General features: G+C 42.7%; 1 protein-coding gene across 1 annotated transcript in view; it reads right to left on the bottom strand.

The window, feature by feature from the left end:
• COL9A1 (collagen type IX alpha 1 chain) overlaps positions 1-12,113 on the bottom strand; it is a 201,297-nt gene that overhangs the window by 131,783 nt on the left and 57,401 nt on the right. The window contains exon 6 of the mRNA XM_073569386.1: positions 1,642-1,725. Within this exon, the coding sequence (XP_073425487.1) occupies positions 1,642-1,725 (84 nt within the window). The remainder of the gene's footprint in view (positions 1-1,641; positions 1,726-12,113) is intronic.

Below are 12,113 nucleotides of genomic sequence, written 5' to 3'. Positions count from 1 at the left end.
GATTGCATACCTCTGCTTTTTTCTATTGACATTGTGCAGAGAGCATATTTGCTTTGATATTCAAGCGTTTATGCCTATCATTGAATTTGTGCAGTGTGCTCTAGTCCAAACGTGCGTCCTGATTTTGGTACACCTGTGTTATATGTGCTGCTGAGCATTTCAGTCTTTTTTCAGATTATAGAATGGGGGATTAAACCTAGGTGTTTGTCTACTGCAGCCTGCCATTTTTGCTATTTTTGTTACTAAGAGATAAGTTCTATTGTAGCTGCATCTTCCAGTATTTCAGTTTAACCCCTATGTAGACGTTTTTTTCAAAAAATTTCTTTAAGAGGTTATTAAGCCCAGATTTTTGTCTACTGCAGCTTGCTGTCTTTTTGACTACGAGATAAGTTATTTTGAAGCTGCATTTTTCATACTTATTGCTCAAACTCTCAGATAAGGCCACATTTTTTACTACGAGATAAGGTTTACAGCACTATAGCACTTTTATATGAGACCTATTGTCTCTTCTCTTTTGTTTTTCGGTACCATAGGTGTGAGTGTGTGTTTTTCTTTTTGTGTCCTTTTTTGTATACGTAGGGTGGTCTAGGGCGTAACTAGGGATGCCGACGTTGAGCGGGGGCACCATATACATCTAGGGTGCCAACCTCCGCAGTCAGGAAGGGTCATTTTAGGGCCCACTAGGGCATTATAGCTTTTTTGCCCCTTTATACATTTATTTCTAACGACAATTGTCTATAATAGTGACTGGATAGTTATGTCCAATTTTATGGGTTGTTTTAATGATTCTATTAAAAGCTAAATTCTATGCCCAGATTCTAGCAGGACCCTGTAGACTTATGTCAGTGTCAGACCTGGGGATCATTGTTGAATCACAGATTAATATCAGCACACCACAATCATATTGGGGAGGCATTGAATTAGTAACAGAGGAAGCCCCTTTCCCCATCTAACCACTGAATTCCTGTAGTCACCTGTCTTCGATCTAGGTCATTAAAGTGAGGTGAGGACTGTGAAACACAGTTAATAATAATAATAATAATCTTTATATAGCGCTAACATATTCCGCAGCGCTTTACAGTTTGCACACATTTTCATCACTGTCCCAGATGGGGGGCTCACAATCTAAATTCCCTATCAGTATGTCTTTGAAGTGTGGGAGGAAACCGGAGTACCCGGAGGAAACCCACGCAAACACGGGGAGAACATACAAACTCCTTGCAGATGTTGTCCTTGGTGGGATTCGAACCCAGGACCCCAGCGCTGCAAGGCTGCAGCGCTAACCACTGAGCCACCGTGCTGCCCTGTTGGCATGTGCAGCTAATGATTTAGGCACAGCTCCATGATTGTGGCATACCATTACTTAATTCTGTAGAAACTACAAAACTCCTCTAACTTACAAATAAAAATACCCCACAGAATGGAAAATGCTTAAACAGTATGTAAAAAATTTAGCTATGGCATATATATTTTCTGAATATCTTTGATGATAGGACCACTGATCTAGACAATTTTCTTTAATCTCAAAGAAGTTTCACTGCTGTGTATTGTGCCCTCCATTTAGAGAGAACTGTGCATAGATATATGTTATATATTTAAGGAGGAAGTATCCAGAGGAGGACACTATATATATCCACTTACCGCTCTTTGGGCTTCCAGCTCAGTGCAGGACTCTCTCTCAGGTCGCAGAGGATCACAATGAATTAACATCCATTGGAGATCAAACTGGGAAAACAGAATTGTAACAGGTTTAGTTGCCATGTGATATTTATAGATAGATAGGTGAAGGACACAATATTCATGACTGTATGCATATTGTGATGATAGATAGTAGATAATTCACACCACTGCTAGCTCATGTGCAATCGTATAGATTATTTAAAACTAGAACACTTCTGGAAATTTTCCTTAAAACTAAAGCAAACACAATGTCGAAATTTGACGCCAATGTCAAAATGCAAACAGATTTTCGAGATATTTGTTTTATTTATAAGCATTTTATTAATTACAATACCAAAATTAGCCATAGTTATCACCTATTAGCACTGCCTCCTGTCTCTGCCCCCAGTTTTTATTGACAGGGCTGCAGCGGTTACATCACAAGTACGGCAGGTGACTGCTGCAGCCAATCAGTTCAGCCATCTAATGTTGATTGCATGACGGGGCCCAGTGATTGGCTGCAGCGAGTCATGTGCTGTTGTCATGATGTCACTTATGGAGCAATAGGGGATATGTACAGTATGACCGGTTTCTCTCCGATACAGCACAGCATTTCAAAGTCAAACATAACTGGCTGAAATGGAGGAGCCAGTGTTCCATTCAGAATGCCTGTAGTTCTGGCAACAGGAATCATGAATCGGCTGTCAGGTTCCCTTTAACATACATAATGATCATGGTCACAGATTATCATAAAAATAGTCGGGGATAAAACTTAGTAGGGAACTTTGGGCTACTGCATCATAAATACATTACACATTTTAAAGAGCCCGATTCATTAAGACTGGAATTGTTCACGCTAGTCTCAATGAAGGGATGCTGTAGCACAAGATGCGCCAGAGACGTATTCCAGTCAGGGACATGAGTACATTTCTGGAGAAATTTACGCCACTAAAGCGGTGTAAATTTTCTTGAATTATATGCATGGGGATAGCCATGCGGAATCCCATACATCCTCCACCCATTTTGTCAGAACTGGTTGGGACTGGCGTAAAAACGTCAAAAGTCAGACTGCTTTTACACAACTCTTCATTGCGCAAACATTTTTTTAAAGGCATAGTATGTCAGAATTCTGAAGTAAACACCTAAAATTGCAAACTCTTGTGTAAAATTTAAAAAGCAGCACTCCACCATTTTTTTTTGTTATTTCTGAACTGGAGTGGTGCCACTAATGTAAGTTCCATGACCTTAGCATTATACTTACCAGCTGCTATCTTCAGCTGTTCTGGTGCCGCTCTGGTCCCGATCTTGTGACCAGAGCTCCTGACTAGTAGGAAGTCCGAGGTAATGGTCACAAGCTCTCACTGTAAGTCTATGAGTACCTTGTTCTGGTTCCCATAGATTTACATTGAGAAGTGACTTCCTGTCCGCCCAGCAAACACTGGAATGATCCAGCAGGTCACAACCTGCAGAAGACAACTGGAGAAACCCTAATAACAGATAAAGACGGCGGCTGATAAGTATAAGACTAGGGGCAGGGAAGATAAATTAGTGACACCACACCAGTGGTAAAATAAATAAAAAAAATACCAGAGTGGTGCTTTAATATCACTTTTGTTAGTGTTGCCTTTGTAATTTTTATTGCTATGCTACAATTTAAAATAGCTTTCTATCCATCACAGTGCTGCCATATACGTAGCTTGTGCATCTGATTATATGAATGACCCCAATGTAAGAAGGGCCATTTTAGAGCGTGTGCTCCAGGTATACACTGCATGACGCTGGTTCACAAGGGGCTCTCTGTGACTGACTGCTATGATCCTGTGAAATGTTTCACCACTGTGAGATATGTAGACTGGCCTCCATAATGTGACCTATGATGAAGAGCTAAAGTCTCCTGCAACTGCCTGTTGTACGGTAGCTGCTATGGGAGATAATGAATTCCTTTCATACATAAATGATCATTGCTATGGAAACTAGGAGACAGAACACACTGCAGTTGAAAATGGCGTGCACATTATTTCTACAGAGAACGGAATGCTCAGAAGAAAAAAAATACATTTATGCAACCAGACAGAATCATTTTGCAAAATCATGGTCATTAAACTGAGACTTTGCTGCCCTCTGTGTGCACAATGGTTATTCGGATTTGCGCATAGGAAATCAACAGTGCAATGTAATGTGCTGCCCTCCACTGCTCAGCGTGCCGGAGATCCATGCTTCAGCGCTTCTCACTTGGGCTAGCCTAATTGACATTTACAAATTCAGCCTCTCCTGGTAGTGTAAGGAAAGAAAGTTATGCTTTTAAATATTATGGAAATTACTTTATTGAGACAAAGATCAGCCAGAGACATTTTCACATTTATTTATCATGTTGAGCCTCAATAAACTGGTCTTGTACTGCAGAACCCCAGGGAACGAAAAGATAAGATTTACATGCCTTAATGTTTAGCTAGGAGTCAAGCTTTTGTGAGCATTAGACTAATATCGCTCTTATTAACCTGCGCCTTTGGCTAATGTCAGAAATAATCAGTATTAGGAGCATTTTTCATGCAAAGTTTAACCTGTTGTCATATTAGCAAAGGAACAAGGATAAATATTAAAAGATCATCAAAAAGATATAAATATTCCGTAACTGTATTTAAATAGATAATCAAATATAAAGGAAATCTGTCAGCAGGATCAACCCTCCTAAGCCGTCTACATGGGCACATAAGTCATAGGAAGCTGAATAAAATGATACCTTGATATCTGTGGTCTGATGTCTTATTTCAGAAAAATCCACTTTTTTCTTAATATGTTTATGAGATGTTAAGATCTATGGGCCGGATATAGATCTCCCTGAGAATCTATCTTTAGAGCTTGTATTAAATTAAAGGGGATTTCTCTAGAAGTGGACATCCGATTTCAGATATCAAGGTATCATTTTATGGGGGCGCGATAACATGTTTTGCAAGAGACAGAGTAATCGGCAGCTCCGATGTGCGGCTCTATTCAACAGTGTCATTGAGCCTTTGAAGCTGGGTGTATGCACTTGACCAGAAGTGCAGAAGACAGCTCATGTACACCTTCTACATTTTCGATCATGGGCATTGTGCACCTGAAGCCAGGAAGCATACGCCCAGCTTCAAAGGCTCAAGGATGCTGACAAATAAAGATGTGTGCATGTGCAAGATTGTAGGAAGCTAGCGATGACTGCGAGTGTTGCAAATCATGTTATCACATCCACAGGGGAATGATAATATGCAAAGAGGACTGACTAGTCTGAGGAAAATAACGCCCCATTGACTAGTCAAAGGCCTAATTAGGATAGATAAAGCGGAGGTTATAAATACTTTTTTTAAGCATGAATGTAAGTGAATAACATTATAAAGAGTTGGGTAGGTAGGTGATTTAGTAATACATATGTGAATGCTGCTGGTTAGGAGGGGATGGGGACCTTTTAGGTTCCCTTTAATCTTACTGGCAGGATCCCTTTAACATCAATCTTTACATAGCTAGGAACCATTTGGTTACATTGTTGGCAGTTCACTAATAAATCTATTATCTAATTTCCCCTTTTCATGCAAGAGATGCTACAGCATGACTGGGACATTAGTTAAGGCAAATGTTGGACTCCAGTCAGTTGTAGTGCACCATTCCTACTAATCAGAATAGGATGCTTGCATGACACCGGCCTGAGTTCCAACAGGCACCATTTTCAGGGGTGACTCTTATTGTCCAATATGGAAATGAGAACTAATGCACAAGCTCTTTAACCTCTTTCCAACTAATGACCGACAAAGCACGTCATGACCAGGTGTCAGTTCACACATCATGACGTGCTACGGTCGTTATGCTTTAAAACTCTTGTAAACACGCAGTGACAGTTACATGTGAGCGGCATGGGAAGAGTTGAGGGGATCAATGTCAGTGGTCCCTGAACTCAGAGTGCTGTGATTAGTCAGCAAATCTGATTGACCAATCACAGCATGATCGAGCAGATGGTGTTGAACTATCAGCATCTTCCGCTCGATCATCGCAGGAGGTCGGCGCAACTAACGGCCGAGCTCCTGCAGTGAGAGTCAGGGACGGTGCCAGCACAGCCCCTGGCTCATTAAACTGTCAGATACCATGATCGAGTGCGATTGCAACATTTGGAAGGTTGTGAAAGGGAAGGGGATCCCTCTCTCACCCCCATCAGCACCCCAGAGATGAAATCACTGGGAGCTGATTGTTGTCATGACACTCAGAGGTCAAACATTGATCTACTGGTGTGCCATGTACGGTGACCTGTTACATCCAGCCACAGGCAATACCTGATGTAAAAAAAAACACTATAAGTACATACATTTGGTATCGTTGCATCCAGAACGACATAACCTATAAAACTGTCCCACTAGTTAGCCCCTTTCAGTGAACACCGTAAAAAAACTTTAAAAAAATGTGCGGTAAAAAACTATAGTTGCTGGAAAAAAGTGGAATACAATGCGATAAAAATAAAAACAGTATCGTTGAAAAAGTCATCTCGTCCTGCAAAAAACAAGCCAACATACAGCTCCATTAGTATAAAAATAAAAAAGCTATAGCTGTCAGAATTAAGCAGTATGAAAACAATATTTTTTCTATAAAATAGTTTTTATAGTGTAGAAGCGACAAAACATAAAAAAATTAACATCCAGCACAATGGTGGCAAGCAATAGGTGCTACTGCGCATGCGCAAAATCTGGCTGCAGCAAAGGTGCTTGCGCAGCAGCATCTATCAATAAGGGATAGACGCTACTGAGCAGGTGCCGTCACCGTCGCCATTTTGCTAAAGTTACTTTTTTTCTAAGCCAACAATATTATATGCATTATGTAAAAAAGGAGACAGGTCACTAAAGACATAATTTTTTTTTCTTTCTGACTAAATTTATAAACAGCAAATAAAACAATGTACCGTATATACTCGTGTATAAGCTGACCCATGTATAAGCCACAAAAACTGGGAAAACTTATTGACTCATGTATAAGCCGAGGGTGGAATCCATAGACTATGCCCCCATATGCTGCTCCATAGTTTATGCCCCCATATGCTGCTCCATAGTTTATGCCCCCATATGCTGCTCCATAGAATATGCACCCATATGCTGCTCCATAGAATATGCCCCCATATGCTGCTCCATAGAATATGCCCCCATATGCTGCTCCATAGATTATGCCCCCACATGCTGCTCCATAGTTTATGCCCCTCATATGCTGCCCCATAGACTATGCCCCCATATACTGCTCCATAGAATATGCCGCCATATGCTGCTCCATAGATTATGCCCCCATATACTGCTCCATAGACTATGCCCCCATATACTGCTCCATAGACTATGCCCCCCATATTCTGCCCCATAAAATATGCCCCATATGCTGCCCCATAGACTATACCCCCATATGCTGCTCCATAGAATATGCCCCGATATGCTGCTCCATAGAATATGCCCCCATATTCTGCCCCATAGAATATGCCCCCATATGCTGCTCCATAGAATATGCCCCCATATGCTGCTCCATAGAATATGCCCCCATATGCTGCTCCATAGAATATGCCCCCATGTGCTCAAAAAAAAAAGCCATACTCACCTCTCCTGGGTCCATCGCCGCTGTCTGCCGCTTCTTGTGTCAGTGACTGTTCAGCCAGCAAAGGGGCGGCACGCACTAACCACGTCACCACGCCCCCTGCTGCCTAAACGTCTCTGACACAGGACGCAGCAGAGACAGCGGTGAGCAGCAATGGACCGGGGGACAGGTGAATATCGCTATACTCACTCATCCTGCCGCAGTCTCAGCAGCCTCGCTTCTCCACTATCTCCCTTCCTGTCTTCAGTGGTCACGTGGTGCCGCTCATTACACTCATGAATATGCGCATATTCATGAGTGGTAATGAGTGGTACCATGTGAGTGCTGAAGACAGGAAGGGAGACAGTGGAGAAGCGAGCAAGGCTGCAGAGACCGCGGCAGGACAGGTAAGTATGATCTCTGACACTCCCGCTCCTCCTCCCCCATCGACCCCCAGGTATATGACCCATGTATAAGCCGAGAGGGGGACTTTCAGCCCCCAAAAATGGGCTGAAAATCTTGGCTTATACACGAGTATATACAAAAATGGGCTGAAAATCTTGGCTTATACACGAGTATATATGGATAATTATTATACATGCAATCATGCTGCAGTGTCAGTACCTGCCTGCTGAAGGTGACTTTTTCAATACATATAATATTCAATATGTAAAGTAGGGGGCAAGTGACTGAGAGATCAGTGACTTGCCAGAAGCCATACACATGAATACCTAAGCAGAGCAACACGTGAAGACCCCCCCACAGGCCGCCCCTGAACATGAGCATATCATTAACTCAAAACTGAAAATAAGGAAGAAATAACAACCACAAGACGGATATCATCACCAAGGTATCATTTTAATCAGTATAACGGCACCAACATAATAATGTCTGCATGTTACTCAGCTCAGTCCTGTTGACAGGTTCCCTCTAACAAAATTATAGGTGGCACTTAAGAGTACTGTACAGTATATGGAGTCCGCAAACTATTCTATGAAAATTTGTTCTCCAAGAGTCAAATAGAACTCCTTCCTTCCCAAGCCTCGCCTTATGGCCAAAGAGTACTGTATAGTTGTTAGCAGGTTGCGGGATGCAGTGACAGACAGAAGGCAGAGCAAGAGTTAACAACTTTACTTTAACAGGGGGATACACCACGCAGGGAGGTAAACAGTTAAATGGGGAAATAGGCAGTTAAATGGTAGAATGTACAGTTCAAAGGCAAAAGGATATACAGTGTTGAAGAACAATGGATTCAGTAACGGCAGTTCATTTGTTCACTTATGCTGTCAGTTGTTTCTAAGGAAGTGGGTGTAGCTGAATGGACGATGGCACCAACAGCGGCTGGTGCGATGCTTGTCTGATGAGGTCCCATGAGAAACGACGATCTGTCTTCTGACGGCAGCGGTTGGTCTCTGGTACCTTCCGCTGAGCCCCTAGTCCATATACTGGTATGGCCGGGGGAATGTGGGCCACTGCACTGTCTGAGCCCACCGTGGTCCAGCAGATATACACTGGGAAATCGGGGCACAAATGGCGGTCCTGCACCCAGTCTCTCTTAGACGCAAGGCGCACAGTACTCACGGGCCCGAAGCGTTTGGCACCCAGCTTCGTGGTGACCAACGGGCACACTGCATGCCTCTCCTCACAGTCTCTATCAGTGGCAGCAGTGATGCTCAGGCGCGGGCCTGCGCTATACTGATTCTCACAGGCCGGAGCACTCACTTCTCTCTGCTGCGTGCTGTCTGCTCCCACCAAGTCTGCCGGTTTCTGCATGCGCTGAGACTGTATAGGCTTAACCACACACCCTGCTTCTGCCTGCAAGGATTGGTCCTGTCCCCTAAGCTTCCCCTGGGACAACAGAGGAGACAGCCCCAACTGTTTCAGAACCGACACAGAACAGGTACCCATGGCATGGTCCTTCTTCTTACACAGTCACATATGGGGTTGTGGCACCACAACTTCCAGGTAATTGCTTTGCAATTTCTATTACTATTTACATTACTATACATACCTCTGTATACAACAAACAATCCAATCTTTCCTGTTACCATTGTGAAAATTGAAAAAATTGGGGCAAAATCCAAATTTTTTGCAGGAAAAAATTATTTTTTCATTTTCTCAAAGTTATAAAATTCTGTGAAGCACCAGCGGGCTCAAGGTGCTCATAGCACATGTATATAAATTCCTCGAGGTGTCTATTTTCTAAAATTAGCTTACTTGTTGGGGGTTTCTACTGTTTAGCTACATCAGGGGCTCTCCAAATGCTACATGGCACCCTTTCTCGATTCCAGACAATTTTGCAATCAAAAAGTCAAACTGTGCTCCTTCCTTTCTGATCCCACGTCATGGTTTTTTTTAGGTCCCCCATTTTAATAGCTAGTAAAGGCTAAGTATACAGTTGTGAGCTGATATCAATAGCCTGGGAGGCTCCATGGGTATTACCCCCTTCCCAGGCTATAAACATCTGCCCCCAGTCACCGACTTACCCTCTGCTGATTACGAAAATTGCGTGGCAGCCCACGCCATTTTTTCGGAAAAATTATCTTTTATTATTTAAATACATGTCCAGCAATTTGCACACACTGTACCGATTTCCGATTACAATCGCAGCATGCTGCAATTTTTTTTTCCAGTCCGATCGTGATCCGATCCAAGCTGGAAAAAAAAAGCAGATGAAGATACAATCATAGAATAACATTGGTCCAAATTCAATCCGATTTTTTTATCGCAGGGGGCATTTATGCACATTTAATTGAAGTACATTTAATCAAAGTATGAGGCAGTTATAACAAGGATGAATGTGACACGCATCTCTATTCTCTTCATACAGGTAACCAGCTCTTTCAATCTCTGCTCTGAATCAACTCCTGTGTGTCTCCACTCCATTCAATGTCAGCAAGAAGTTAATCCTGAATGCTATATATGTGTTTTCAACTATGCAAGCTTATATCTGGTAACCAGCTCTTTAAATCTCTGCTCTGAATCAACTCCTGTGTGTCTCCACTCCATTCAATGTCAGCAAGCAGTTAATCCTGAATACTACATATGTGTTTTCAACTATGCAAGCTTATTATATCTGGTAACCAGCTCTTTCAATCTCTGCTCTGAATCAACTCCTGTGTGTCTCCACTCCATTCAATGTCAGCAAGCAGTTCATCCTGAATGCTATATATGTGTTTTCAACTATGCAAGCTTATATCTGGTATATAGTTATTTCAACTTACTCTGCTTGTTCCCTTATATTGTGAAGTCAAGAAACTTTTCAAAGTGCTTTATGATCCATGTAGTGCTGGACATTTGTTTATCTGACCACAACATTTATTGGGTCCTGCTGTCTCAATTTAGTTTGATTGATTAACGAGAAGAGAGAGAGAGCAAAAAAAAAAGGAGATCTAAGCCTTAGCCTCCTATATATTCAGACATAGCTTGGGGAAGGCATTTATGCACATTTAATCGAAGTACATTTAATCAAAGTATGAGGCAGTTATAACATGGCAGTTAGACAGGGCAGGAGACAGGTAAGACATTTATATACATCTACTCCCTGTACATTTGGATTACAACAAATATATACCATATGCATTTGTGTAATTTATATCATGGCCGCTGCATTCACACACATCCACCGCCCTGGTATTAACTCTCTACACTCCATCCATATTGGCCCCCCCACTCCTTTCCTCTCCTATGTATAACACTCACGCTCTTTTCACATTGCTACACAGCACAGATCGATTCAGTCCCACCATTCAACATCAGAGACGCTCTCACAAATCACTTAACCATCTGCTCACTCTTTCTATCCTCCTTCTCCTAGTTGCAGGAGACATTGCTCCCAACCGTTGTCCCCCATGTTATAGAAAGTCAAACCCCTCAACTGCTGCACTCAGAAACCCCTCTAATCTTATTAATATTCCCTGCATGCCATCTGTCTCTTTTAATTGTGCCCTTTGGAATTCTCACTCAGTGTGTAACAAACTCTCCTTCATCCATGACTTTTTCCTTTCTAATTCTCTTAACCTTCTGGCTCTTACTGAAACCTGGATCCAGCAGTCAGACACTACTGCTGCTGCTGCTCTTCCATATGGTGGACTACACTTCTCTCATAGCCCAAGATCAGACAATAGAGCTGGTGGAGGCGTTGGTCTGCTCCTATCACCAAAATGTACCTTTCAGGTTATCCCTCAACTACCCTCACTTGTCTTCCCTTCTTTTGAGGTCCATGCCATCAGACTCTACATCCCCTTCTCCATGCGAGTGGCGGTGGTGTATCATCCTCCCGGCCACTCCCATCAGTTCCTTGGTCATTTTGCCACTTGGCTTCCACATTTTCTCTCCTGTGACATCCCTACCCTCATCATGGGCGATTTCAACATCCCCATTGCTCTTCCCCTCTCCCCATCTGCTTCTCACCTTTTATCTCTAACCTCCTCGTTTGGCCTTTCGCAGCTTACTAAGTCTCCAAAGCATGAAGACAGAAACTCCCTTGACTTGGTCTTCTCTCGGCTTTGTACAATGGATGATTTTGCAAGCTACCCTCTCCCGCTCTCTGACCACAACCTTCTTTCATTCTCTATCAAGAACTGCCAGGCCGCTCAGGTCACACCCACTGTCCATACTTATAGAAACATACAGGCCATTAACACCCAGAAACTTATGAAGAACTTGCAGACTTCATTAGTCCCTATCTCCTCCCTCTCATGTCCTGATTCTGCATTGAAGCATTACAATGAAACACTTCAAAATGCCCTGGATGAATTTGCACCTCCTATAAATAGAACACCACAATGCAGACGGCGACAACCCTGGCACACCCTGCAAACAAGTTTACTGCAGCGGTGCTCCAGGTGCGCCGAACATCTGTGGAGAAAATCCAATCTACACGAAGA

The sequence above is a fragment of the Dendrobates tinctorius genome, unplaced genomic scaffold, assembly GCF_039654945.1.
Source record: "Dendrobates tinctorius isolate UK_male_01 unplaced genomic scaffold, ASM3965494v1 ptg000024l, whole genome shotgun sequence".
In the NCBI taxonomy this organism is placed as follows: domain Eukaryota; kingdom Metazoa; phylum Chordata; class Amphibia; order Anura; family Dendrobatidae; genus Dendrobates; species Dendrobates tinctorius.
Note: the sequence above shows the minus strand (reverse complement) of the source record. Positions and strands in the feature narration are given on the sequence as shown.